This window comes from Eutrema salsugineum, unplaced genomic scaffold, assembly GCF_000478725.1.
Source record: "Eutrema salsugineum unplaced genomic scaffold, Eutsalg1_0 scaffold_13, whole genome shotgun sequence".
Lineage (NCBI taxonomy): Eukaryota > Viridiplantae > Streptophyta > Magnoliopsida > Brassicales > Brassicaceae > Eutrema > Eutrema salsugineum.
The window spans coordinates 992,537-1,016,724 of NW_006256885.1; the positions used below are offsets into that span (position 1 = coordinate 992,537).

Sequence of the window (24,188 nt, forward strand, 5' to 3'; positions counted from 1 at the left end):
CTCTCCTACAAATCCTCTGTTCTGAGTCTTCTGACTAGTGACCAAAATCCCCTGTTTTAGAGAAGTCGTTATAAACTTATAATGGCCAAGGTAGCTAATTACCAAACCGCCCTCAATGTAACCAACAGTATAGCAATATACCTAGTAGCCAATTTGCCATGTCGTGTGCCTAACCATCGATTTGTTCGCCTGGCAGAAAGGAATGTAAATCATAATGCTATACCTGCACGTGATGCTTGAAATAAACCACGAGACGTGGAAGAAATAAATAAAAATGCAAGTGTCTTAGTCATGCCATTCGAAGTGTAACAAAACCTGGTGATGAGACACGTAACATAGGAGAAAACAAGATCCACTTTTGGTACTTATCTTCCGTACCAATGTCCACCACAAGTGTGATCCATATCTTCTATGTTTGTATTCTTAGTAACATTGAATTGTATTATATTAACTTGTGGACACATTTTTATCATACTAAAAAACAAAACTTGTGGATACTGGATACATAATAGTTAGAAGCAAAATGTGAATTCAATTTGATATCTTAAATGTTAAAACATATATGTTTCGGACCATCCAAACCAAGTCTAGAAGATTCGTTTAAATTAAACTACACAAGAACGAAATCCATTTAGGTACCTATTTGAGGTTTTTTTTTTTTGTATAAAGAGTATCTAGAAATGTTTTAGGTATCTCTATACTAATTAACTTCTTGCATCGCTTTACAAACTTCTAAATTTATCGAGTGTTTTCTCCATTTTTTTGTGTGTGTTTGGATAAACGTTTGATTGTGCCCAATCATGATCTTGGTGTGGTGTATAGGAACACTCGTCACCATGCATGTCAATCTCTCTTTTCCTATATAAACTAAAACCATCCATCATATTTTCATCAAAAATAAAAACATCAGCATACAACAAAAAGATGGCGATGACAAACAAATTAACAATAACACTTCTCCTTCTAATCTCCATAGCCTTTTTCCACTGCTTGGCCTTCCATTTGGAGTTCGAAGAGTTCGAGCCACGGCAACAGCAAGAGGAACAAGAAGGTCCTGGTGGCAGCTCCGGAAGAGGATGGGAAGAAGAGGAGACGAACAATCCGTACCACTTCAAGGAGAGGAGTTTCAAGAGCTGGTTTCGGTCAAAGGAAGTAGGTTTTATGAAAATGTTACCTAAGTTCACTAAACGCTCATCCACTCTCTTCCGTGGAATCGAAAACCACCGGTTCATGTTCATGGAGATGGAGCCTAACACTTTTCTTGTGCCTCACCATTTGGATGCCGATTTCGTCCTTATAGTCCTACAAGGTTAATCCATTTTCTTTCTCTTTCTTTCTTGCAACACTTGTGTTCTTTAGATATATGGTAATTGGTAAGGTTCGAATTCGAGTTTTAATATTTAAGTTGTTTTTTCCGGCAGGATATATTTAAGTAGTTAAATACTTAACAGTCAAAGAATTGCGGGAAATTTTTGAATACTTCTAATAATCCGGACAAGAAGAGATGGAATCTTGTGATAACCAAGTTTTATATTATTGAATCTATATATAGATACCGGAAGAATTGGTAGGAAGTTTGATTAGGGGATCACAACAAATGGGACAAGGGCTTATACGAAGAGTTTCTCCCGAACAAATCAAGGAACTTGCGGAACACGCTACCTCTCCTTCGAACAAACACAAAGAAAAAGGCAAGGGCAAGGGCAAGGGAAAAGACAAAGACACGAGTACGATGTGGAACCCTTTCAATCTCCTTACACAAGATCCAATCTACTCCAATGACTTTGGCCATTTCCACGAAGCACATCCTAAGAAATTTAGTCAACTTCAAGACCTTGATATCGCCGTCTCTTGGGTTAACATGACACAGGTCCAACAATGAAAAAAACCATTTAATTCCTATATATGGTTTTGACTGATCAATTTACTAATCATAAAACCGGATTGTGTCAAATATGCAGGGATCTGTGTTCCTTCCTCAGTTTAACTCAAAGGCAACCTTTGTAACGTTCGTGGAGAATGGTTGTGCCCGATATGAGATGGCTAGTCCTTACACATTCCAAGGAGAGCAACAACAACAGCAACAAAAACCGTGGTTTGAACAAGGAGAAGAACAAGAACAAGAAGAAGAAGAAATGAGTGGACAAGTACACAAGTTTGTGTCACGCGTGTGCAAAGGCGAAGTTTTTATCATTCCGGCAGGTCATCCAACAGCTGTACTCGCACAAGATCAAAACTTTGTCGCGGTTGGTTTTGGTATTCATGCGTTCAACAGCAAAAGAACGTTTCTTGCAGGTAAAGAAAATGGGTTTTAATCGATGGTTTCTAAGCAACTCTTCTCTTTTTGAGCTGTCTCTCACTATCAAATGTGATTGGGTTTTAGGGCAAGAGAATATGCTGAAAAACCTCGACAAGGTGGCGACGAAATTGAGCTTTGGTGTGGGAAGTAAAATGGCGGAGAAACTGTTCACGAGCCAAAACTATTCCTACTTTGCACCTACGGATCGTAGCCATCAGTTTCCAGAGAAACGCAAGCCATCGTTCCAATCAATCTTCAACATAGCCGGTTTTTGAGAATGCATCTACAGTTTTAAGAAAGAAAGAAGAAACAAAAGGTTTAAACTAAGGGACTAATGTGAATGTCTTGAAGATGTAATAATACGGTGATGTTCTGAAACTTCAGATACATTATAGCATATAGCAAATAGCCAATTTGCCATGTTTTGTTTTTTTTTGTTTTCCTTTAAATCTATTGCATTCAGTTTCCTCGACATCACTTTATTGGGATATCATTTGGAGCATACAAATAATTTGATTACAATGCCAATATAGTAAGATAGGCAAGGAGGATTAAACAAGTTACAAGAGAGCATATAGCAAAATCAAACACGTGTGAGCAGCAAAAGAGTAACCGATGTTAAGGTGGGTAAAGTGAGCATCCCAAATCGCTGAAGCATAAGGGCAATCGAAAAAGAGGTGATCCTTGCATTCGTCAGAGGCATTACCTAGGAGACATCTGAGGGGACATTAATTCCCCAACTCAAAAGTCTGTCTCTAGTAACCAATCTGTTCCTCGCAACAATCCACAACAAGAAAGCATGTTTGGGAATTCTTTGAGAAAACCAAACAGATTTGAACCAATTGACGGAAGGATTTGGAGGGTGCAAAGAATTCCAGGTCATCGAGGTGGAGAACAGACCAGGAGAAGCAGAGGAGCTATTCCTCCAAAGAAAGGAGTCTTCAACATCAGAGTGAACATCTGGTGGCTCCATAGTGATACATTGACTTAAGAGAGAGACATAATTGGGTTTCTTCCTCGAGGGAGGATCCACACACCATTAGCCACTACTTGAGAACAGAGGCCATGCGGAAAATACCTGAGATCTGAGGACCATTAGTACCAGTGAGATCAATTAAAGGACCCAGACCCGTTCAGTTATCATGCCAGAACAACGCCGTCGATCTGCATTCAAGATTGCAAACTAGAAAAGGTCAAGCTACAGATCTGAGCTTAAGTAGACTGTCTCCAAATCCAACTTCCTTCCTCCATTTGAGATTTCAGAGTCCCAGAAAAGACGACCGCGAACCAGATTACTCTTAACCCAAGAAACCCAAAGAGAATCAACTTTGGTGAAAAGTAGCCAGATGAGCTTGAACCCAAAGACTTTATTCTAAGAGACCAGTCTGCGCAACCTAAGCCCTCCTTCATTTTTGGGAGTACACACCGAAGTCCATGAAACTTTGGCTCTATTAGTAGAATTGGGCTAATGGAGCCAATGTTGTGGTTAACCATCGATTTGTTCGCCTGACAGAAAAGAATGTAAATCGTAAAGCTGTACCACGTGATGCTTGAAATAAACCACGAGACGTGGAAGAAATAAATCAAAATGCAAGTGTCTTAGTCATGCCATTCGAAGTGTAACAAAACCTGGTGATAAGACACGTAACATAGGAGAAAACAAGATCCACTTTTGGTACTTATCTTCCGTACCAATGTCCACCACAAGTGTAATCCATATCTTCTATGTTTGTATTCTTAGTAACATTGAATTATATTATATTAACTTGTGGACACATTTTTACCTTACAAAAAAAACAAAACTTGTGGATACATAATATAGTTAGAAGCAAATTGTGAATTTAATTTGATTAATATCGTAAATGTTAAAAAATAAAAACATACATGTTTCGGACCATCCAAACTAAGTCTAGAAGATTCGTTTAAATTAAATTACACAAGAAAAAAAATCAATTTAAGTACCTATTTGGGTTTCTTTTTTGTATAAAGGGTATTTAGAAATGTTTTAGGTATCTCTATACCAATTAACTTCTTGCATCGCTCTACAAACTTCAAGAATTATCGAATGTTTTCTACATTTTTTGTATATGTTTTGGATAAATGTTTGAATGTGCCCAATCATGGTCTTGGTGTGGTGTATAGGAACACTCGTCACCATGCATGTCAATCTCTCTTTCCTATATAACCTAAAACCATCAATCATTTTCCTCAGTACTAAACACATCAGCATACAACAACAAAAAATGGCGATGACAAACAAATTAACCATAACACTTGTCCTTCTAATCTCCATAGCTTTTTTCCACTGCTTAGCCTTCCGTTTGGAGTTCGAAGAATTCGAGCCACGGCAACAGCAAGAGGAACAAGAAGGTCCTGGTGCCGGTCATGGTGGCAGCTCTGGCAGAGGATGGGAAGAAGAGGCGACGAACAATCCGTACCACTTCAAGGAGAGGAGTTTCAAGAGCTGGTTTCAGTCAAAGGAAGTAGGTTATATGAAAATGTTACCTAAGTTCACTAAACGCTCATCCACTCTCTTCCGTGGAATCGAAAACCACCGGTTCATGTTCATGGAGATGGAGCCTAACACTTTTCTTGTGCCTCACCATGTGGATGCCGATTTCGTCTTTATAGTCCTACAAGGTTAATCCATTTTCTTTTCTTTTTTTCTTTCTTGCAACACTTGTGTTCCTTAGATAGTTATTACATTAGCTTACACTTCAAAATCATAGGGAAGGGAATGATTGGTTTCGTGACGGACAAGACAAAGGAATCGTTTGAAATAAAGAAAGGTGATGTGGTGAGAGTCCCTTCAGGCGTCACACACTTTTTCACAAACACTAACGAGACTGTTCCTCTCCGCCTAGCCAAGATCGCCGTCCCAGTCAACACTCCTGGCCACTTCCAGGTCCTTCACTTAAAATCTTTTTTTTTTTTTTTTCTGACTTTATCTTATGGTCTTTTCCCGAGAAGGGTAATATTTTTTTTTTAATCTTTTTCACATGTTTATCACTTCAATTAATGTTAATTTGCTATTTATTAACGTCGTTTGACCTTGATTTGTCCCAGGCTAACTTCCCTAGTCGATCCAAATTTCAGCAATCCTACTTCAGTGGGTTTAGCAATGATGTACTCTCTGCCAGTTTCAACGTATGCTTCCTAACTTTCTTCTTTCAATGTTAAATCATATTATTTATATATATAGATATTTATTTATATATATGTATATATATATATATGTTGAGATTTTAGCAAAATAATATAAAAACTTTAGAAAATATGTATTTAGACGAATATCGATTTTTTGGATTTTTTTATTTATATTCCTAAAGCGGTGTCTTATAAAATCATAGCAATCTATATCAGATTTTAAGTCACTTTATTTATAAACAACAACAATATAGTATATGCTAGTGTTTTTTTTTTTAAATTTCTCACTAGATTAGGATATGTATGATAAGGGTAGAATTCGAGCTTGAATATTTTCTTAGTTAAATTCAAAGAAATTCCGGGGAAACTTTGAATACTTCTAATAATCCGTACGAGAGAAGAGATGGAATATTGTGATAACCAAGTTTTATATTAATGAATCTATATATAGATACCGGAAGAATTGGTAGGAAGTTTGATTAGGGGATCACAACAAATGGGACAAGGGATTATACGAAGAGTTTCTCCCGAACAAATCAAGGAACTTACAGAACACGCTACCTCTCCTTCAAACAAACACAAAGAGAAAGGCAAAGGCAAAGAAAAAGACACGAGCACGATGTGGAACCCTTTCAATATCTTTAAGGAAGATCCAATTTACTCCAACGACTTTGGCCATTTACACGAAGCACATCCTAAGAAGTTTAGTCAACTCCAAGACCTTGATATCTCCGTTTCTTGGATCAACATGACACAGGTTTAACAATGGAAAAACCCCTTAATTATTCCTATGGTTTGATTTGATCAATTGCTAATTCTGTAAACCGGATTGTGTAAATATACAGGGATCTTTGTTCCTTCCTCACTACAACTCTAAGACAACCTTTGTAGTGTTCGTGGAGAATGGTTGCGCCCGATTCGAGATGGCTAGTCCATATACATTCCAAGGAGAGCAACAACAACAGCAAAAACCGTGGTTTGAACAAGAACAAGGAGAAGAACAAGAACAAGAAGAAGAAGAAATGAGTGGACAAGTACACAAGTTTGTGTCACGCGTGTGCAAAGGCGAAGTTTTTATCATTCCGGCAGGTCATCCATTCGCTGTTCTCGCACAAGATCAAAACTATGTCGCGGTAGGTTTTGGTATCAATGCGTTCAACAGCAAAAGAACGTTCCTTGCAGGTAAAGAAAAAATGGGTTTTAATTGATAGTTAGTTTTCTAAGAAAATGGGTCTCTCTCACTCCTGGAATGTGATTGTGTGTGGTTGGGTTTTAGGGCAAGAGAATATGCTGAACAACCTCGACAAGGTGGCGACGAGGCTGAGCTTTGGTGTGGGAAGTAAAATGGCGGAGAAGTTGTTCACGAGCCAAAACTATTCCTACTTTGCTCCTACGGATCGTAGCCGTCAGTTTCCAGAGAAACGCAAGCCATCGTTCCAATCAATCTTCAACATAGCCGGTTTTTGAGAATGCATCTACACTCTTTAAGAAAGAAAGAAGAAACAAAAGGTTTTAATCAATGTGAATGTCTTGAAGATGTAATAATACGGTGACGTTCTGTAACTTCTTCTGTTTACCGAGTTTCTTGAGTTTGTACATCGTTGTAACTTGTAACGGATTTCCTCTGTTTTATAAATAATAAAACCTCCGTCTTTGGTTATTGTGGTAATGTGGACTTTTGTGAAAAAAAAAAAAAAAACAGGTTAGGTCTATATGTGTGAATTTTGAATTCTTAATTCAAGAGTCTGTCAAAAATAATCATACTATATACACAATATGACTAATTTGGAGATAGTTTTTATCAGTAATCATACTATACAGTATGACTAGTTTGGAGATAGTTTTGTCAGTAATATAACAACTTTGCAATCTTGAAACATGGGGGTCTTTAAAGGGTTCTTACCAATTAAAATAAAGAAATAGAATAAAAAGCAAAAGAGAGAGTTAACTCTTCTTTAAAAATTTCATTGTATGAAGGTTCTACATATGTCACTTTATATTGGGTAGTGTTTAATTTTAAAACTAAATTTTAATTATTAAGTAGTTTTTAATTTTAAAACTAAAATTTAATTATATAAATATATTATATTAAAATATTAATATTTATTTGTTTAAATATCTAAAATGAATTCGAAACGATTCGAGACGTTCTAAAATCAGCTCCAACACTGGGTAATATGGGGTTCATCGAGGGGTTTATTGGGCATTTTTGGCTTTTAAAAAAGAATAAAAGCCCAAAATTGAAAATAGTGGTGCTTTGTGATGGACCTGAAGCAGCGGTTTAGGAAGGGGTAAATTGGCCACATGTTTTGTTTTTATTGGTTGAAACAGAAAAGAAAGAGAAAGTAAAGTTTAGGAGTATCATGTTTTTTTTTCTGGAAAACTCATTTGCTCGTTCTCTTTTTTTTTTTACGACCAAAGATCTCTCCTTGGGCGATTCAGTTCGTTTTCGCGATTCTGGCGACCAAAGATCTCTCTTTTCTCTTGGGTATATATATATAATAATGATGAGGTTCCTTTCTTTCTTCTTCGATTGATTTTTTTTCTGTGCTTTCTCATCGTTTTCTCTGTTTCTTCTCCTGATTTTTTTGTTTTCAATTGATTTTGGTGTTTTTTTGTGTTTCTGTTTTAAGGATTTTTTTGGTCGAAGGGTTCATCAGCTTAAGAGGTTCAGAGTTGGGAGGGGGAAAAATTAAGGGAGTCTACACTATTCACAAATCAAAGAAATATTCATTAAAAACTCCAAAGAACCCCATGCGGTTTAGCGTTGGAGTTGCTCTAACAAGTTAAAGAAATTAAAGAAATAACCATAGAACAAAAAAGAAACTGAAAATCTAAAATGATATCGCTGGGCCTTATCACGAAGCCCATTTTAGACAAGAGTTCTTCTTTCAAGATGATATGACTATAGTACCCCTGGCGATCTCGTTGAATTACTCAATTAGCTTTCTTCCACGAGTAAAAAAGCCAACACACACGCGCACAAAGAAGGCTTGTTGGCCAAGACGCTTTTAATTTCTCAAGTCACTCAACTTCGATCCGATTCTTTCTCTGACGCCGGAGAAAAAAGCAAATAGGAATCGACGAGAGAGGAATCGGAGTCTGAGGTAAATAGATCTGAAAGCAGAGAGCGGAAAGATGGAGTGCGTATTTGGTCTAGTCGGTAATGGATTCGCCATCGTTGCGGCGGATACATCGGCGGTTCACAGTATCCTTCTCCACAAAAACAATGAGGACAAGATCATGGTCCTTGACCCCCACAAGCTTGTCGCTGCAAGCGGCGAGCCAGGAGACCGGTAATTTCTTCTTCCCGTTACTCATTTTTCTGTGTGTGTCTCTCTACATGTGTAATTCCAGAAGAATTTAAATCGAATTGGGGCTTGATAGGGTTCAGTTCACGGAATACGTTCAGAAGAATGTGTCGTTGTACAAGTTCCGTAATGGAATCCCTTTGACTACCGCCGCCGCCGCGAACTTCACTCGCGGAGAGCTAGCCACAGCTTTGAGGAAGGTGAGCTCTTCTTCTAGCTCTGCTATTAGGGTTTTTTATTTGGGGATTTTCTTTGTTTTTCCTATTTCTGTTTTTCTTTTAGCTGACAATTTGGATTATTTGGTTGAGGTCATGATTTTAGTGTGCCTAAGGCAGGTTTCTCTTGGGGGTTTATTGTCTTCTTTTGATTCATTTTAAATCGAGATCGTTTGATTGAAGAGTTTTGTGTATTGAATTGAAGTTTTTTCTCTGCATTACTGTGGTTTTGATAATGTTAAGGCTGCTAATAGCCAATGCGTCTCTCAGGTTTTGCTTACTTTTCTATGTGGCAATGTTAAGTATTGTTGTGATTCAAGTAGTTTTGAGATGAGAGTATGAGTTTGAATTTTTTTAGTTTTAAGTTGGTCTTATTAGGGCATCAATATAGTTAGGAGATCTGATTTGAGAAGATGCCTGTGTTTCCATTGTTGGGATTGTACTGTGACTATCCCAAACTTCTAGGAATTTACTATCCCGTTCTGTTCTTGAATGTCATATAAAGCATGGTAGATGGTCCTTTATAGCCAAATGATCACTTCAAGAGTTGCAGAAGTTTCCTTATCGTCTAAAAATAATGATGCATCCTTTTTTTGTGTGGAGAAGATGGAAACTCAGGTTGACACCGATAGTTTATTTTGTCCAAGCTTCTTTGTGTTAGACTTTACTCGACTTAGATGAATGTACTGTCTTTCAAGGCTTCTTTGGTTTATATGACTTTGATTATGTAATATGTAATACTCTATGCTAATTTAATCATTTTCACATTGAGATCCGCAAGCATTATACAGTCTTGAGGGCCTATACATGATAATAAACTCATATGTTTTTTTCTCTGGGTTTCCATGTTCCTGTTTTGGTTTGGCCTCTTATCATTGATGTCAACAAATTTGAGATAAGTCATTGCTTATACTGTTCTGCTCTGTTTGATCAGAATCCGTATTCAGTGAATATCCTGATGGCTGGCTACGACAATGAGAGCGGCGCATCCCTTTACTACATCGACTACATCGCAACCCTTCACAAAGTTGACAAGGGAGCTTTCGGTTACGGCTCCTACTTCTCCCTCTCCACGATGGACAGGCACTACCGCAGCGACATGTCCGTAGAAGAAGCCATTGAACTGGTCGACAAATGCATACTTGAGATCCGGTCAAGACTTGTTGTCGCGCCACCGAACTTTGTGATCAAGATTGTTGACAAAGACGGAGCTCGCACTTACGCTCAGCGCCAGTCCGTACAGGACGTCACAACTGCTGCTGTTTGAGTTTAGGGTTTGTGTTTGGTTCCAGAAGTTTAACGTTAACTCAGCTTTTGTGACGTTTGCTTTTATTTGGAGTTTGTGTTCTTGACAATTTTCTTAGTTTGAGCAATGAGCATCAAGCAGATGGTATATTACTTCAGACAATGCAAAGTAAGTCTCACTCAAAACAATGACAATTCCACAAAGCAAATGGCCAAACAAATGGTTCTTTCTTTCTATATAAATCGAAAATGCATAAATCAAATAACACGAGGAATACAAAGGAAGGTGAACAATGAGATCAATAGAATTTGAGGGCTACGAGGGTGACACCAAAGAAGAGAAGAGATGGTGAGAGAGCGTAGGAGGATGAAGGAGTGACAGAAGATGGACTGGTGCTTCCTCCGTCGTCAGCCGTAGGAGCTGCACCGGTTGGTGTAAAAGGTCGAGTTGCATCAGACTGTGGTGTCTGAGCTGCCGGAGTCGGCTCTGGAACAATTGGAGTCGTCGCTGGACCTGGAGACATCGCTGGTCCAAATGCACCAGCTGGTCCTGCTCATCCCAAAAAAAAATCATTTTACAAACAAACAAGATTTGTGATCAAATGAGATGATTATGATGTGATTATTTGCTTACCAGGAGCAGCAGCTGGAGAAATATTAGCTGTTGAAAACAAACACAAAAACATCAAAACACAAAGTAGATATAAATTGATAATGTAATGTAAATATATAGGGGAGAAATGTTATTTGCCTTTGCATTGAAGAGGGACTCTAGGCATGTTACAAGCACGAGGAAGAGAAACGGCGGTTGTGCGGTTAATCGGAATATTAAAAGGAACAGTTCCGGTGACAATAAGACAAAGACATCCCATTCCTCCGGTAGTCAAAGACCTAAGCGAGTTACAACAATCAGACGACGGTGAAGTTCCGTTGCTTGTGCTGTTTGTTAAGAAACCCATACAAGGACCAACGGTGGTCATCATAGTCGGAGTACATTGGCTTAGCGGCGGTTGTTGGCTGCGAACCGGAAAAGCTAGCACCGCGATTAAGGCCACCACGAACGTTATAACCGGAATCTTCGACATTGTTGATCGATTTAAGCTTTTTGTTTGTTGTTCAAAGTGTGTTGTGTGTGTTTTTGTGATGAGAATGAAGAATTTGTGTGGGAATGGTTTTATAGGTAGGCAAAAAATGGAGGGAAGAAAGAAAATTGTGTATAGGTCAACTACTATAACTAATTATGTTCTCTTTTTTCGTTAATTTGTTCGTTGGTGGTAGTGAGCTAGCCAATGGGATTCGTACACGTGTATAGAGGAGTGTGGTAGATAGCTGTCTAATTCGTCTCGGATTGTGTATTAGATGAACCACTCTTCCACGGTTGTTCTGTTTTGGTGATTAAACAAAGAGATACGATTTTAACTTGAAGCCCATTATTACTATCTTGCATGTTGGGTTAAGACAAAATGTTCAGCTTACAAATGTTAAGCACATATACAAATGTTCTCAACAATGGCAAAAGCTTACAAATGTTAGCTTAACATATTCTCACTGGTACAATAACATATCAGGTATAGGAGAAAGTATAACTTTCTTCTTTTTCTAATTATTAAAAGTAAAAAATATACCCAAATTTCAAAAATTTCCAAAAGTTTTTGTAGATGACCTGAAATACATGATCTTCATTAGTAATAATACTTCATGTAGTGATTTAAAATACCTAAACTCTTCAAAAATCCGACTCTGTTTTGAACATTTACCAGCTAATTACCCATCCCTATATTTCCGATATAACCACTTGTCATTCATGCATGGATACTTATTTTTTTTAATTGTCTCTAAGTCTCTAGGGTAGATAATTGAACTTTTCTTTATTTTGAAAAACACGGAAAGCATATGACTAAAATGACTAACCATTGAATCAAACTTTGATACTTATTCAATTATCTAGAACGTCAAATGACTTGTAAAAGACGATGTCCTAACTCAGATTTTTCGACACCTATTAAGCCAAGTCAAGAAACGGGTCAATCTCAAAAAAAGAAAAGAATAAAGAATACAAAACAATAATATCATATAGTAATTAGCAAAACTCCGAAAACCTTTAATCAAATAATCAGGAAGTAGTTCAACAACCAACCCTAGGCCGTCACATAGACCACCGACCCTAAATCAGTCCTGTTCACAACACAGCACTTCGTGTCCGAACAGTTCAAAAGACACAATACTTAAACAGAAGCTGTTAAAAAAGTAGGAAAAAGTTGGCCACCCAAATTAAGCCACCTTCCTTTTGTCGTCATTTTAAACTCCCTCTGTTCCTTATTTATATCCCTCGTTTATATTCTCATAACTCCACAAATCCAATCAAACAACACAAACACAAACTCAAAGAAAATCTTTCAAACACATCGCAAGAAAACATGAAAATGGGAATGGGTTTAGTGTTGCTTACAGTTTTCATGACTGTGATGTCTTCTACAAGGGTCTCTGCTCAATCTTCGAGTTGCACAACCGCGTTGATCAGCATGTCACCGTGTCTCAACTACATAACCGGAAACTCTACCTCTCCTTCTCAGCAATGCTGTAGACAGTTGGCTAATGTAGTCCAGTCTTCTCCTGAATGTTTGTGTCAAGTCCTCAACGGTGGAGGCTCTCAGCTTGGGATCAATGTTAACCAAACACAGGCTCTTGAATTGCCAAAGGCCTGTAATGTTCAGACTCCTCCTGTCAGTCGCTGTAACAACGGTAAGAATCTTCAAAACAATCTGTTAATTTATGAAGACTGTTCCAACCCAAAAATCTTGTGAAACTAAGTATTACAATTTGCAGGTGGTGGTGGCTCTACTGCTGACTCTCCTGCAGATTCACCAAACTCTTCAGGTAAGTGACTTTAAACAGATGTGAGGAGGAAGAAACACCAATCTCAATATATTCTTTTGTTTATCTAATGCATTCCATGTTGGAAATTTATTTTAGGACCAGGAAATGGATCCAAAACCGTACCAGTAGGAGAAGGAGAAGGACCATCGTCTGATGGAAGCTCTATCAAATTCTCTTTTCCTCTTCTTGCCTTCCTTTCCACGGCTTCCTACATCGCACTCTTTTAGAAATACTGATTTTCTTTATCCATGTTTCTCCTGAAACCGATGAATCTCTTGTTTCCACTCAGATTGCATTCTTTATTGTTCTCTATTTATTTACATTTCGATGTGATTTTGTGTGATGTATTTTTATGCTCTATGAATCCTTACCTTTTATAATAAACATTATTTTCCAAAACACAAATTGAAAAACAGAACATTTGCTCTCTCAATAAAGTATCGCTTTAGATGGTAGCAAGTTCAAAACTCAAGAGCCAGAGATAGTAGATAGGAAAAGATATCCCAAAGGAACGAAGAACTTGTTTAAACTTAAAGCTAAACGGAAGTTTAGAAATTTCCTCACCACAGTTAGAGCTGAAAGAACTTAATTAAAAATTACTAGTCTTCTTGAAACATCATCTGTAGAACTTTTTCAACCTGTAACAGCAACAAGATGAGAAGAAGATGACCACGAGGCTTCTGTTTCTCCACATAGTACGCCCATTTACAATTCTTTGTAAACGTATGCCATATTTAATAACAATAAAGTTTCCAAGTCTCTGAATGTTGTGAATGCTTTGAAAAGTTTATGCATTGCAGGGGCTCTGCCATTCGCTAAGCATTGAATGTTTGTAAATGAATGAAGAAGATGCAAATCTTAGCAATAAGTTCATCTTCATTCAAAACAACCAAGAGCCGTGAAGCAAAGCTAATGAACAATTTATAACTTCTTATTAAAAAGGAAAACAACCATATTGCACAACAACCAAGTTCACTATGTTATCTTGCTAATGTTACAGAAAGTATAAAGGTTATCATAAAAAGAAGGAAAGTTGATACATAAAATAATTTTCTACAACTATTAGATACTAAGAATGTGACCGAGATCGCACAAACTCCTCCAGTTTTTCCCAGACTTCTAATGCAGCAGCCCGGTCTTGATGCCGCTTGTTCTTACTAATCTGAGAAGTTCAGAACACACAACAGAAGTTCATAGATTCAGTAATCTTAACATAACAGCAGATCAAAGAAATGTGTTAGATTTCTCACCGAGATGATCTTTACATTCCACTGCTTCACCGTCTTGGCTGATTCAATACTATCATCTTCAAACCGCAAAAAGAACCCAATGACTGCAAACAATAGGGACAAAAAAAAAAATACAAATTTCAGCTCCAACTACAAAACCAAACCAAACGAGATAAAACCCAAGTACTGTAGCAGATTCTTCAACTCATTCAAATTCTAATCACAAGTAGACCAAAAGATTTGAAGAATCATTTTTGCTTCTCTATAACAAAAAAAAGGAACCATTTTTGCTTACTCTTATTGAATATCTCAACATGGTCCTTGAAAGGCCAATCCTTGAACTGCCAATCCTTCCCCAATACAAAAACCGCAACAACACGGTCCCAATCATCAGGCTTCAAAGCAGATGGCTTGTCCCTAACTTCATAAGCAGTCACAACTCTCTCTCTGTCTCTACTAAACTTCTTCTGAACCGTAATACAATCTGGCTTTAGCCCTTTCATCTGCTTCGCCTTAACATCATTCGGTATATAAACTCCATCTTCCAAAAACTCCTTGACATTGTATATAGTGATCAGTGTTTGAAACGCACTCGGCACAAGAATTATCGGCACGCCTTCTCCAATCTTCCCTGCCTTAAAATGAAGCTTAGATTTAGGGTTTGCGTCATACCCAGAATCATCTCCGCCTCCACTAAACCCTACAATGCCTCTCTCTTCTGCACCCATTAACCTACTCTTTGCAACCAATCCGTCTTTCCTCTGATGAGACTCAATCCTCTGTCTCTCCTCTTCCCTCTTCGTCGAATTCACCAACACGCTGTAGAAATCCCTGTTCTTGCACTGAAGAATCGCGTCTCGGCTCTTCAATGGCCTCTCGTTGGATCGAATCAGCATAATGTAGTCAACATCCTCGCCGGATTTACCGAAATCCTCGACCTCCATGTCATCGATCGCGCTTTCTCTGGAAACAAACGTGGAGTTATCCTGGTCGGGCCGATACTCTTCGTTCTGCTTCTGGCTCTGCGCGTTCTGCTGCTGGAGCAAGAGGAAATCAATCGAATCGGAAGAAGCTACTCTTCCGGTGAGGTAATCGAGGAGAGGTTTCCGATCCGGTAAAGTCACCGCCGGAACAGCGTTTTTGACGGTGGATTGCATATACTCTCCGGGTTTCAGGTGCTGATTCTTCACATAGTGAACTAACGCCTCCAGAGTGTAGAGAGTTCCACCTTTCGACCTGTAAGCCGTCTCCGTCGCGCACGGGAACGAATACTCCGACCCGAATCGGTAATTAGCTCCGACCCGCTCGATTTTATCCAGGTCTCCCCTCGTCGTGAAATTCTTCAGCACCGATAACGGATCCATAGTTTCAGAGAGAGAGATTCTGATTTCGATCTTAGGGTTTATGCCAGAAACTCACACAGATTGTAAAAGAAGAAGAAGAGAGTAAGAGAGGAGAGTGAAACAAAAATGGGTAAATTTGTAATTTTAAATAAGTTGCAAGGATCTGAATCCGACAAGAAAGGCCCAAACAACTAATGGGCCTTATAAGCCGAATAGAATCATCTCTTTTAAATTTTCTGGTATATATCAAATTCATACAAGATTATATTGGTTATTACAAAACAGTTTAGGACATTTTGGAACCATGGAGGAATCACCAAAAATCTTCCTCCGGCCGTTTAATCTCTCAGACGCCGGAGATGTTCTTAAATGGGCCGGTGACGATGACGTCACGCGTTACCTACGTTGGGACTCCATTAAAACCGTGGAAGAAGCCCAACAACACATACTCCAAAAGGCCATACCACATCCATGGCGCCGTTCCATCTCTCTCCTCGACGACGGTCGTTCTATAGGTTGCGTCTCCGTCAGGCCCGATTCCGGCGATGGTATGTGCCGGGCCAACCTCGGATACGCCGTCGCAAAAGAGTTTTGGGGCCGGGGGATAGCCACGGCGGCCGTGAGGATGGCCGTGGAAGAAGCTTTGGAGGTTTTTCCGACGGTGGTGAGGATACAAGCGGTGGTGGAAGTGGAGAACAAAGCGTCTCAGAAGGTTTTGGAGAAAGCTGGGTTTCAGAAAGAGGGTTTGCTAAAAAAGTATGGTCTTTGCAAAGGAGTGGTTAGAGACATGTTTTTGTATAGTTTTGTTAAGGATGATTGTTGATTCTAATATAATATTAAGGGATAAATGGGGTGGTAATTTAATAATTATCGGTTGATATTTACCGAAATGATACAAAAGCAAAATGTTTGGTTTGCAAAGAAAAAGATGTTTACGGCAACGAGTGATGGTGTATTTTGTCTCCATGTTCTTATCATGTCATAAGTTGTTTTAAGTCGTGCCATCTGAATTATGATGTATAGTGACTTTTCCTCCGTGAAAAGACTGAAGAAACTATGGTTTTGTCCATAATTCACCACATAATATATTAAGTTAAATTTTTACGGTAGCTAGTACCAATCAATCAAAGCCAATTAATGTGTATACAAAGAATAATAATATAGATCGAGTTCTATTTATGCCGAGCAATAACACATTTTTTGTCAATATGCATAATTTTAGAAAAGGGATTATTATGACACATAAAAATCTAGTTTGAATTGTTCGTATACAATAAGAATTCTAGCATATTGTCATCGGATGTGTTAATATGTTGTTTCAAGTTTCAACCAATATATCTTAACAGTGTAACTGACCAAAAAATTATTTTTACAGTTCTAAGTTTTTTTTTATTTAAAGTTCTAAGTTTTTTGTTTCCTTGGATCTACAAAAATACGTCACTGGCATGGTGGCATCTATTACAGAATAGAAGATATTCGGCATTTTACATTAATTTCGGATGGATTTTATAGTTTTACATCTAGAACGTCATAGTCGCTCCATATGTTTGATTAAATTTTTAAGAGGAACTGCAAAAGCAACAAAAAAAAAAGAGTGAAAGTCTTTGAGGAGTATCAAGGAGCACGCATGCGTCTTGAACAGAAGTCATGCATAGTGTCGTCAAACTGATATGTTTTACATTTCTTGTCCTATCAATCTTAAATGTGTCAACTTCATATTCAACTACTTTCATATATAGTTATTAATATATACAAATTTCGTCTGCCTATACCATCCTTAAACTTTTGCATGAACTCAAATTGTTTTTGACATGTCCCGATGTGTGCTTGCTAAACAATTGTTGACACTAGTTTTAAATTAAGCAGCTATCAACCGGTGGTAGTTTTCATAGTTTTAGCCCTTTAGGATATTAATATTTGTATACTTACTCTTGTTTTGTTTAATTTTAATAATTTTACTCATGATTATTAAAGCTGTAAGTCAATTCTAACGATACCAGAATTTTGTTTCCTACTCCAACCAACTTTTACTCTTAAACAAGAGCAACTTGCAAATAATATGTACAAGAATCCGTTCTTTTTTATATCAATATTGCATGAAGTAGGATTCAATAATATAATTGGAAATGGTAGAATGGTAGCCAATAGTTTTATGTTTTTCTTTCAGATTTTCTGTCCGATTATATATTAGTCGATTTCCTTGATTCCTGCTTGTCATTTCAAAACAAATTCCCATGTTGATTTGAATAAAATATAAGGAGACATCAGAACACCGATACTGAATTGCTGATAGACACATGCAAACACATCACAACTAAATTTGTGTTACAAACACACTTGTTTTAGTTTGAATTTTACCAACCAACAACTTTCAATTTTCAATAACATTGCCTATTGGCGTAATTTCATACATCAACTAGGGTGGGCACGGAGCGGATATTGATTTTAGGGATATTCGTGATCCGTTCCGCTCCGTCCGGATAATCATGTTTCCGATCTGTATTCGCTCCGTAATTATCCAGATATCCATTTTCCGGATATCCGCCAAAAATCTGAATATTTACCGGATATTCGATCCGCTCCACAAAAATATTTAAATAATAATATATATAAAATAAATATTAAAAAATTCAAAATTTAGTTAAAAATAACAATATTTTCTTTTAAAAAAATATTTTTTCTTAACTTTTTAAGTTTTAATATTTATAATAATCAAATTTATAAACAAAAACTTACAAAAGTTACATTTATATATAATAATTATACATTTTATATGATTTATTATATATTTATATATACATATATATTTATACCGGAGCGGAGCGGATATCCGTCTTAATTTTTTTTAATATTTGTGATTTGTTTCGTTTTTAACGGATATTAAATTTTAATATTTACTTTGCTCCATAAAATTATGGATATCCGGATTTTTCGAATCGAATCGAGACGAATAACGGAGCGAAGCAAATATAACGGATATTTTGCCAAACCCTAACATCAACAAATGAGAGTAATATAATCTACGAGCAATTCCAAAAACTTAATTGCAAATTGTATTCGTCGTGTGGTCACGCCTCTTCTATAACCATTATTACCTCTCTTATTGTTATTTTTAAAAAAAAACTTATTTTACTTTGTGTGTTACTTAAAAGATAGATGATGCGACAGGAAGCAGTGAATGCTGATGTGAGCTTATGTGGTCCCTCCCCATTTAGTCCACGTGGAGGCAACTCTTAGTGCTTTCAGAGGGTTATTGTTGGGGACCCACCGATAATTCTTAAAAGAGTGGGCTCCTTTTTACTGACAGCAACAGAAAGATTTAGATTCTGATCTCACGGACGGTCACGATGATATGATGGATTGTGTTTCACGAGCCATGACACGACTCATGATGCTTCATTAGTTCTCTACTGTGACTTCACACTATTTTTGTCAAATTGATGATTATCAAGCTTTGCAAAAAAAAAAAAAAAAAAACACTGCTTAAAGCCATTCATGATTTCTTGTCCCTGAATTTTGATTGGTAATTCAATTATTTTATTAATTTTTTTCCATTAAGTTATATAATGGAGAACATAACATGTATACAAGTAGCAGTAATCAATTTATCAAAAAAAAAAAGTTATCAAATCCGTAAAGATAATGGAAACATTTAGGCAGATGCGGGCCATGCGGCAATGTTTTTACTTGATAATTTTTTTTAAGTTGTTGTCATCTCTAATTACATGGTTTCAAAAAAAGTTGATGGAATCACTAAACGTGTTCAAGAAATTAGATTACAGATATGATTGGAAACATAAGGACGTTAGAAGTTGTTCTTCAAAAAAAAAACATAAGGTAATTAGAAGCTTAAGAGATGACTAAAGTGTTTAAGAAAAATGAATTGGTTAGAATGAAGCGTTAATTAGATAATTAAAAAAAATACTACAATGGAACAAAACGTGAAAACGGCAAAAAAAAATAAAACGGTAAAAGGGACAAAACGGTTGAAAAATGCGGCTAAAAGATGAAACGTAAAAACAAGCACCTATTTCACATAAGATAATGGAGGCCTGTCAGCGTTTATAAACGGGTAGTTGTAATTTTATGATTTTCATAATATTTTATATTGAAAATGTATATATCTTTTTTAAGTTACGTTTCTCGAAAGTGAGCTAGATATATAAAATATAAATATAGATATCCATGCAGTATATATGTAAAGGTAGATAATTTGTCCATTTAATATATAGCAAGTGTGTGGTAAACTGAATTATTTATTATCAGTGTGTGCAATCTCCACCCAAAGAGACTAGCCAGCGATGAAAGCAAAAGAGATCAGTTAAGATTGTGAAATATATTCGTACGTATGATCGTATCTCATTCCATTCCGATGCGGAGTAACCAAGTCCACCCACACTCCCATGCTCCTAACAATATTATCATCATCACAAAAACGTACCATAAATCATTACACACCAGAAAAAATATCGTGATCATAGACTATTTTCATAGAGAGAAGCAAAAGTTCTCTTAATCATCGTCTCAATTTGTCTCCCGTTGAGAAAACTACTTGAGTGTTTCCGTATATGAGTTACTTAGCTCACTATTTCTGGTTACAGTTTGGAATTTAATCTTGCTAAAATTTCGTAAATCTACTTAGATTATAAAGATCATATTTTATATTAATGAAAACTACTGAAATACATTGTAGAAAGAAAATTGGTTTTAAAGTCAAATAAAGGTTTGAATTGATCATCACAATGAGAAATTGTGAAAAGAACCGATCGAGGTATGCAATGGAATGGTACAATCAATATAAGTGAAAAAAACTTGGTTTAAATGAAATCCCGCATCATAATGGAATTCCCTTGATTATGGTCTTCAAAATTGAGAAATTGTGGAAAAACTTCAACATAAATCGTCATTACGCATACTTTTAAGTTTGGTAAAACCTAGAAGTAACTAATCAAATTCCAAGTTTGTTTCACTTAATTTAAAGATTCCATCACATTCCATTATGCATTTTTGTATGAAAAAATTATACTATATGCATTGGGTTGGATAGACCCTTTCCATCCCAATCACGTTCTAGAATTCTCGTCTTATAAGGATATGCATTTTTAGTCTTTACAAGGTTTGTTAAATCTCATTTGGAAAGGGGAGGACACAAAGTTCTGATTTACCATCTAGATAACATTATTAAATTGAATTAGCAGATAGTCATGAGTTTCATGATTGATAAGAAAATTGTAAGATAAACCCATCTCAAATGCCTTAAAACGAAATAGAACTTTCTTGTAATTTCTGATTCTTTTTCATTTTATTTTAATTAAATTTCGGGAGATGTTGACATGATTTTAGTAGCAAAAATTGTTGTTCCTAAGGTTTAAAAAAAAAAAAAAAAATTGTTGTTCCTATCGCATCCCTGATTTTATATGAAAATGAAATAGACACTTTTTTTCTTTTTTGTTAAAATTTATTTCAACATTTCCGATTCTGAAAAACGTCAACCTGAATTTCTTTTTTTTCTGTTCCACTTTTTATTAGCCTATCAGTTATAGACAATTACCTAGCTAATCAACAAATAATATGAAAGACGTAAAGTATTAACTTATCATTATGTTATATAATCGCTTGAACGATTTGTAAGTCGTAAGTCGTAACACGTACGATATGCAACACGAGAATTTTCGACTTCTTTTTATTAAATTTTTAAAGTTCCTTTCTCTACAATAAACAGAAAAGAATATGGAAAGAAAACTAAAAGAAAAATCCAAAAGAAAATGAAAAAAGAAAATCATAAAGACGAGAGGGTCAGTAGAAAACGACGTGAGTGGTTCCTTGGCACACCGAAAAGCAAAATCAAAATATATAAATAAAAAGAATAAAAGACAAATAAATAAAAATAAAATAATTTTAAACAAATGAAACGAATTTTGGAAGTTCCACTGCTGAAGTTTAAGCTTTGAGTGGTTTTTTTTATAAGTTTCTTCACCCACTGATTTCCATTGTACCTGATCTCATTCTCTTCCTCTCTCTCTACCTATTATATATTCGTATACAGAGACTTAATTATACAAATTAAAGACATATATATGAATATACTAGTAAGTGGGTGAGTGTCTGTGTGTCTTTACTCTTTAGTGCTCTGTTTTCTGCTATGCAACTTCATGGCGATTTTTGAGGGTTTTTAAGATATGGAAGAGAATCAGTGGGGCTGTTTCAGGTCATCGAAACTATAACCCACTAACCCCCAAAACATTAAAAAGCAAAAGCAAACAAAAACAAACGGATCCATTTCTCTCTTTTATTTTCATTTTTCAATTTCCTGTTTTTGTTTGTTACTTCTTTCTCCATTCTCTAGCAGAACGTTTTATGTTACATTGAGGAAGAAGGTGCGAGAAAGTCGGGAGTAAAAAAATCTCCTTTTTATTTTTCGTTTTAAAAGTAAAGCTCTCGTCTTTTCAGTTACTTTCATTTCTTTTCTGATTTGTTTGGTTTTGCTCTACTTTTCTCTTTGTGGACACTTCAATTTTCTCAAATCATGGAGGCAACAGAATTGCATCAATCTTATTCTCTTTGAAAAGTTTTCACAATCCTGAAACTTTTCTGATCGTTGAGGTTAGTTCATCAGAATATATTTTCACTTTCTAATTCCCAATTTTGCGATTTGAGTTTAAAAGTTGTGATTTTTTGCGTAATTGAGCAGTGAATTATGCTGAAGAAGAGATCGAGAAGCAAGCAAGCTTTAATGGCGGATACGAACCAGAAACAGAGCAAACCGACGCCGTTTCCACGGCTATTCACAGCTTTCAGTAGCTTCAAAAGCTTCACCGATAACGACGCCGTCGCGAGCCCAACCTCGATTCTCGACACAAAACCTTTCTCTGTTTTGAAAAACCCTTTCGGATCCGATAACCCGAAAACTCACGAACCCGAGACCCGGCTCAAGCCCGAGCCCAAAAGAATCGGACTCGCCATTGTCGATTCTCTCGTCCAAGAAGAAAATCAAGAACCCGGATTCTCCAGACCAAGATCCGGGACAATTCTATTCGGGTCACAGCTTCGGATCCGGGTTCCGGACTCTCCACGTTCCTCATCGGATTTTGGGATCAAAACGAGGAATTCTCCGATTTCCCCTTCGCCGGAAGAGACGATGAAAATGGTTTCCGGGTCGGGTCTTGGGTCGCCCCGAATCTTCACGGGCTATTTCTCGACCAGCGATATGGAGTTATCGGAGGAGTACACGTGCGTGACGTGTCACGGACCCAACCCGAGAACGATCCATATATTCGATAACTGTATCGTTGAGAGCCAACCCGGCGTCGTTTTCTTCCGGAGCTCCGACCCGGTAAACGAATCGGATTATTTGCCACCCGAAAGCTTTCTCAGCACCTGTTGTAACTGTAAGAAGAATCTTGGACCTCGTGATGACATTTTCATGTACAGGTAATTAATATTTAAACTTCGATTATTAGATAATAACGAATTTAAACTATATGATGTACTTGTAAATGAATTTTGAATCGCTAATTAACTAGTATGATATTTGGAAATGAATTTTGAATCGCTAATTAACAATTTTGTGGTGACTAAATTTGCAGGGGAGATAGAGCCTTTTGTAGCAGCGAATGCAGGTCTTTGGAGATGATGTCGGAAGAAAATGACATTTAATGAAGAGAAATAAGCTTATTGGGATTTAAAAAAAAATTATGATAATGACTAAAATAAATAAGAAATTGTAGTACTAAGTAAATGAGAATGTTAGAAATCATTTTTGTTTAGTTGCTTTTTTGCTCGGGGCAGAGTTGGTATCTGTGTCTATGTGTATTTTGTGGCTAAATGCATAAATCATATACATGATCATCTTTTGCTTTAATCGTTACTTTGAATCTGTAATAATAGAGAACGCAATAATTAATGTAGCAACCGTTTCAAAAAAATGAATAATTAATTAATGCAGCAATTCCATTTACGATGTTCAAGACAGAAATGTAAACATCTCTCCTTAGAACTATGTAAAGATCTTTTTAAGCTCAACACAAATATTTGATCATTGTTGTGGCAAATACATAGCTCACGAAACGTTAGATCATCTCTTCCAAATATAGAACTACAGATTCATTTGTAGCTGTTTGTACGTATGAGTTTTTTACTGTTTCCTTTGTTGACAAACGACAAAATATCTATTTTTACTTCAATTGTTAGGGTTGATAATATACTAGAAATCAAAATTCATGTTAAAAACAATAAAAAAATGTGCTAATTGATTTTCTTGTCTTTCACAGTGTCTGCTTTTCTGATAATTAGATATCATCATCTAGTCTAAAAAATTCTATGTCTCACTCACTATGCAACAGCTAAGTTACGCGTACGTGCTCAAGTATATAAAATGCTTCATTCAGATTTTTAATCTTCTTCTGTGAGCCCTAGATCCTTAATAACCGATCCCAAACGCTGATATATATATATATATATATATAAAACTTTGGCTTTAGATGGGACATGACCCATATGTCTCACTTCGCAACACAACGCTA

The 24,188-nt window shown here is 36.5% G+C and overlaps 8 protein-coding genes across 9 annotated transcripts; 6 read left to right on the forward strand and 2 right to left on the reverse strand.

Moving 5' to 3' along the window:
- The first annotated feature begins 906 nt into the window (after positions 1-906).
- LOC18023286 (vicilin-like seed storage protein At3g22640) lies at positions 907-2,711 on the forward strand. The gene is made up of 5 exons (XM_024159184.1): positions 907-1,309; positions 1,437-1,450; positions 1,553-1,870; positions 1,962-2,295; positions 2,384-2,711. The coding sequence occupies exons 1-5, from the start codon at positions 925-927 to the stop codon at positions 2,572-2,574; spliced, it is 1,242 nt and encodes a 413-aa protein (XP_024014952.1). The 5' UTR covers positions 907-924; the 3' UTR covers positions 2,575-2,711.
- A 1,811-nt stretch (positions 2,712-4,522) lies between these two features.
- On the forward strand, positions 4,523-7,106 carry LOC18023287 (vicilin-like seed storage protein At3g22640). Its single transcript, XM_006406079.2, has 6 exons — positions 4,523-4,939; positions 5,029-5,204; positions 5,366-5,446; positions 5,898-6,203; positions 6,292-6,628; positions 6,723-7,106. Exons 1-6 carry the CDS (start codon positions 4,543-4,545, stop codon positions 6,911-6,913), a joined length of 1,488 nt encoding a protein of 495 aa, XP_006406142.1. The 5' UTR covers positions 4,523-4,542; the 3' UTR covers positions 6,914-7,106.
- Positions 7,107-8,415: 1,309 nt separating this feature from the next.
- LOC18023288 (proteasome subunit beta type-2-A) lies at positions 8,416-10,386 on the forward strand. The gene is made up of 3 exons (XM_006406080.2): positions 8,416-8,742; positions 8,834-8,957; positions 9,907-10,386. Exons 1-3 carry the CDS (start codon positions 8,585-8,587, stop codon positions 10,237-10,239), a joined length of 615 nt encoding a protein of 204 aa, XP_006406143.1. The 5' UTR covers positions 8,416-8,584; the 3' UTR covers positions 10,240-10,386.
- A 33-nt stretch (positions 10,387-10,419) lies between these two features.
- Positions 10,420-11,359, reverse strand: LOC18023289 (non-specific lipid-transfer protein-like protein At2g13820). The gene is made up of 3 exons (XM_006406081.2): positions 10,969-11,359; positions 10,852-10,878; positions 10,420-10,767 (listed from the first exon to the last, which is right to left on the reverse strand). The coding sequence occupies exons 1-3, from the start codon at positions 11,300-11,302 to the stop codon at positions 10,517-10,519; spliced, it is 612 nt and encodes a 203-aa protein (XP_006406144.1). The 5' UTR covers positions 11,303-11,359; the 3' UTR covers positions 10,420-10,516.
- A 1,213-nt stretch (positions 11,360-12,572) lies between these two features.
- LOC18023290 (non-specific lipid transfer protein GPI-anchored 2) lies at positions 12,573-13,478 on the forward strand. Its single transcript, XM_006406082.2, has 3 exons — positions 12,573-12,959; positions 13,044-13,094; positions 13,191-13,478. The coding sequence occupies exons 1-3, from the start codon at positions 12,635-12,637 to the stop codon at positions 13,319-13,321; spliced, it is 507 nt and encodes a 168-aa protein (XP_006406145.1). The 5' UTR covers positions 12,573-12,634; the 3' UTR covers positions 13,322-13,478.
- A 529-nt stretch (positions 13,479-14,007) lies between these two features.
- LOC18023291 (protein CDC73 homolog) lies at positions 14,008-15,756 on the reverse strand. The gene is made up of 3 exons (XM_006406083.2): positions 14,619-15,756; positions 14,345-14,427; positions 14,008-14,256 (listed from the first exon to the last, which is right to left on the reverse strand). The coding sequence occupies exons 1-3, from the start codon at positions 15,685-15,687 to the stop codon at positions 14,164-14,166; spliced, it is 1,245 nt and encodes a 414-aa protein (XP_006406146.1). The 5' UTR covers positions 15,688-15,756; the 3' UTR covers positions 14,008-14,163.
- Positions 15,757-15,824: 68 nt separating this feature from the next.
- On the forward strand, positions 15,825-16,509 carry LOC18023292 (uncharacterized N-acetyltransferase p20). Its single transcript, XM_006406084.2, has one exon. It carries the CDS (start codon positions 15,971-15,973, stop codon positions 16,487-16,489), a length of 519 nt encoding a protein of 172 aa, XP_006406147.1. The 5' UTR covers positions 15,825-15,970; the 3' UTR covers positions 16,490-16,509.
- Positions 16,510-21,659: 5,150 nt separating this feature from the next.
- On the forward strand, positions 21,660-23,591 carry LOC18023293 (protein MARD1). 2 transcript variants are annotated; one of them, XM_006406086.2, is made up of 4 exons: positions 21,660-22,043; positions 22,199-22,269; positions 22,358-23,097; positions 23,253-23,591. In XM_006406086.2, exons 3-4 carry the CDS (start codon positions 22,364-22,366, stop codon positions 23,320-23,322), a joined length of 804 nt encoding a protein of 267 aa, XP_006406149.1. In that variant the 5' UTR covers positions 21,660-22,043; positions 22,199-22,269; positions 22,358-22,363; the 3' UTR covers positions 23,323-23,591. The 2 variants fall into 2 exon arrangements, with proteins under 2 accessions (XP_006406149.1, XP_006406148.1); XM_006406085.2 differs by having other exon boundaries at positions 21,661-22,269.
- The last annotated feature ends 597 nt before the right edge of the window (positions 23,592-24,188 follow it).

What these genes read in the sequence shown, in the direction of transcription:
- LOC18023290 (XM_006406082.2), top strand. Translation starts at nt 12,635, where the DNA reads ATGAAAATGGGAATGGGTTTAGTGTTGCTTACAGTTTTCATGACTGTG. An exon ending in TGTCAGTCGCTGTAACAACG is followed by an intron (nt 12,960 to 13,043) that starts GTAAGAATCTTC and finishes TACAATTTGCAG; the next exon opens with GTGGTGGTGGCTCTACTGCT. An exon ending in AGATTCACCAAACTCTTCAG is followed by an intron (nt 13,095 to 13,190) that starts GTAAGTGACTTT and finishes AATTTATTTTAG; the next exon opens with GACCAGGAAATGGATCCAAA.
- LOC18023293 (XM_006406086.2), top strand. Translation starts at nt 22,364, where the DNA reads ATGCTGAAGAAGAGATCGAGAAGCAAGCAAGCTTTAATGGCGGATACG. An exon ending in GATGACATTTTCATGTACAG is followed by an intron (nt 23,098 to 23,252) that starts GTAATTAATATT and finishes CTAAATTTGCAG; the next exon opens with GGGAGATAGAGCCTTTTGTA.
- LOC18023291 (XM_006406083.2), bottom strand. Translation starts at nt 15,687, where the DNA reads ATGGATCCGTTATCGGTGCTGAAGAATTTCACGACGAGGGGAGACCTG. An exon ending in TGTTGAGATATTCAATAAGA is followed by an intron (nt 14,428 to 14,618) that starts GTAAGCAAAAAT and finishes TATTGTTTGCAG; the next exon opens with TCATTGGGTTCTTTTTGCGG. An exon ending in GGAATGTAAAGATCATCTCG is followed by an intron (nt 14,257 to 14,344) that starts GTGAGAAATCTA and finishes TGAACTTCTCAG; the next exon opens with ATTAGTAAGAACAAGCGGCA.
- LOC18023287 (XM_006406079.2), top strand. Translation starts at nt 4,543, where the DNA reads ATGGCGATGACAAACAAATTAACCATAACACTTGTCCTTCTAATCTCC. An exon ending in TACTCTCTGCCAGTTTCAAC is followed by an intron (nt 5,447 to 5,897) that starts GTATGCTTCCTA and finishes ATCTATATATAG; the next exon opens with ATACCGGAAGAATTGGTAGG. An exon ending in CAAAAGAACGTTCCTTGCAG is followed by an intron (nt 6,629 to 6,722) that starts GTAAAGAAAAAA and finishes GTTGGGTTTTAG; the next exon opens with GGCAAGAGAATATGCTGAAC.
- LOC18023289 (XM_006406081.2), bottom strand. Translation starts at nt 11,302, where the DNA reads ATGTCGAAGATTCCGGTTATAACGTTCGTGGTGGCCTTAATCGCGGTG. An exon ending in AGTCCCTCTTCAATGCAAAG is followed by an intron (nt 10,879 to 10,968) that starts GCAAATAACATT and finishes TGTTTTCAACAG; the next exon opens with CTAATATTTCTCCAGCTGCT. An exon ending in TTCTCCAGCTGCTGCTCCTG is followed by an intron (nt 10,768 to 10,851) that starts GTAAGCAAATAA and finishes TGGGATGAGCAG; the next exon opens with GACCAGCTGGTGCATTTGGA.
- LOC18023292 (XM_006406084.2), top strand. Translation starts at nt 15,971, where the DNA reads ATGGAGGAATCACCAAAAATCTTCCTCCGGCCGTTTAATCTCTCAGAC.
- LOC18023288 (XM_006406080.2), top strand. Translation starts at nt 8,585, where the DNA reads ATGGAGTGCGTATTTGGTCTAGTCGGTAATGGATTCGCCATCGTTGCG. An exon ending in AGCGGCGAGCCAGGAGACCG is followed by an intron (nt 8,743 to 8,833) that starts GTAATTTCTTCT and finishes GGGGCTTGATAG; the next exon opens with GGTTCAGTTCACGGAATACG. An exon ending in TAGCCACAGCTTTGAGGAAG is followed by an intron (nt 8,958 to 9,906) that starts GTGAGCTCTTCT and finishes CTGTTTGATCAG; the next exon opens with AATCCGTATTCAGTGAATAT.
- LOC18023286 (XM_024159184.1), top strand. Translation starts at nt 925, where the DNA reads ATGGCGATGACAAACAAATTAACAATAACACTTCTCCTTCTAATCTCC. An exon ending in CTTGGGTTAACATGACACAG is followed by an intron (nt 1,871 to 1,961) that starts GTCCAACAATGA and finishes TCAAATATGCAG; the next exon opens with GGATCTGTGTTCCTTCCTCA. An exon ending in CAAAAGAACGTTTCTTGCAG is followed by an intron (nt 2,296 to 2,383) that starts GTAAAGAAAATG and finishes ATTGGGTTTTAG; the next exon opens with GGCAAGAGAATATGCTGAAA.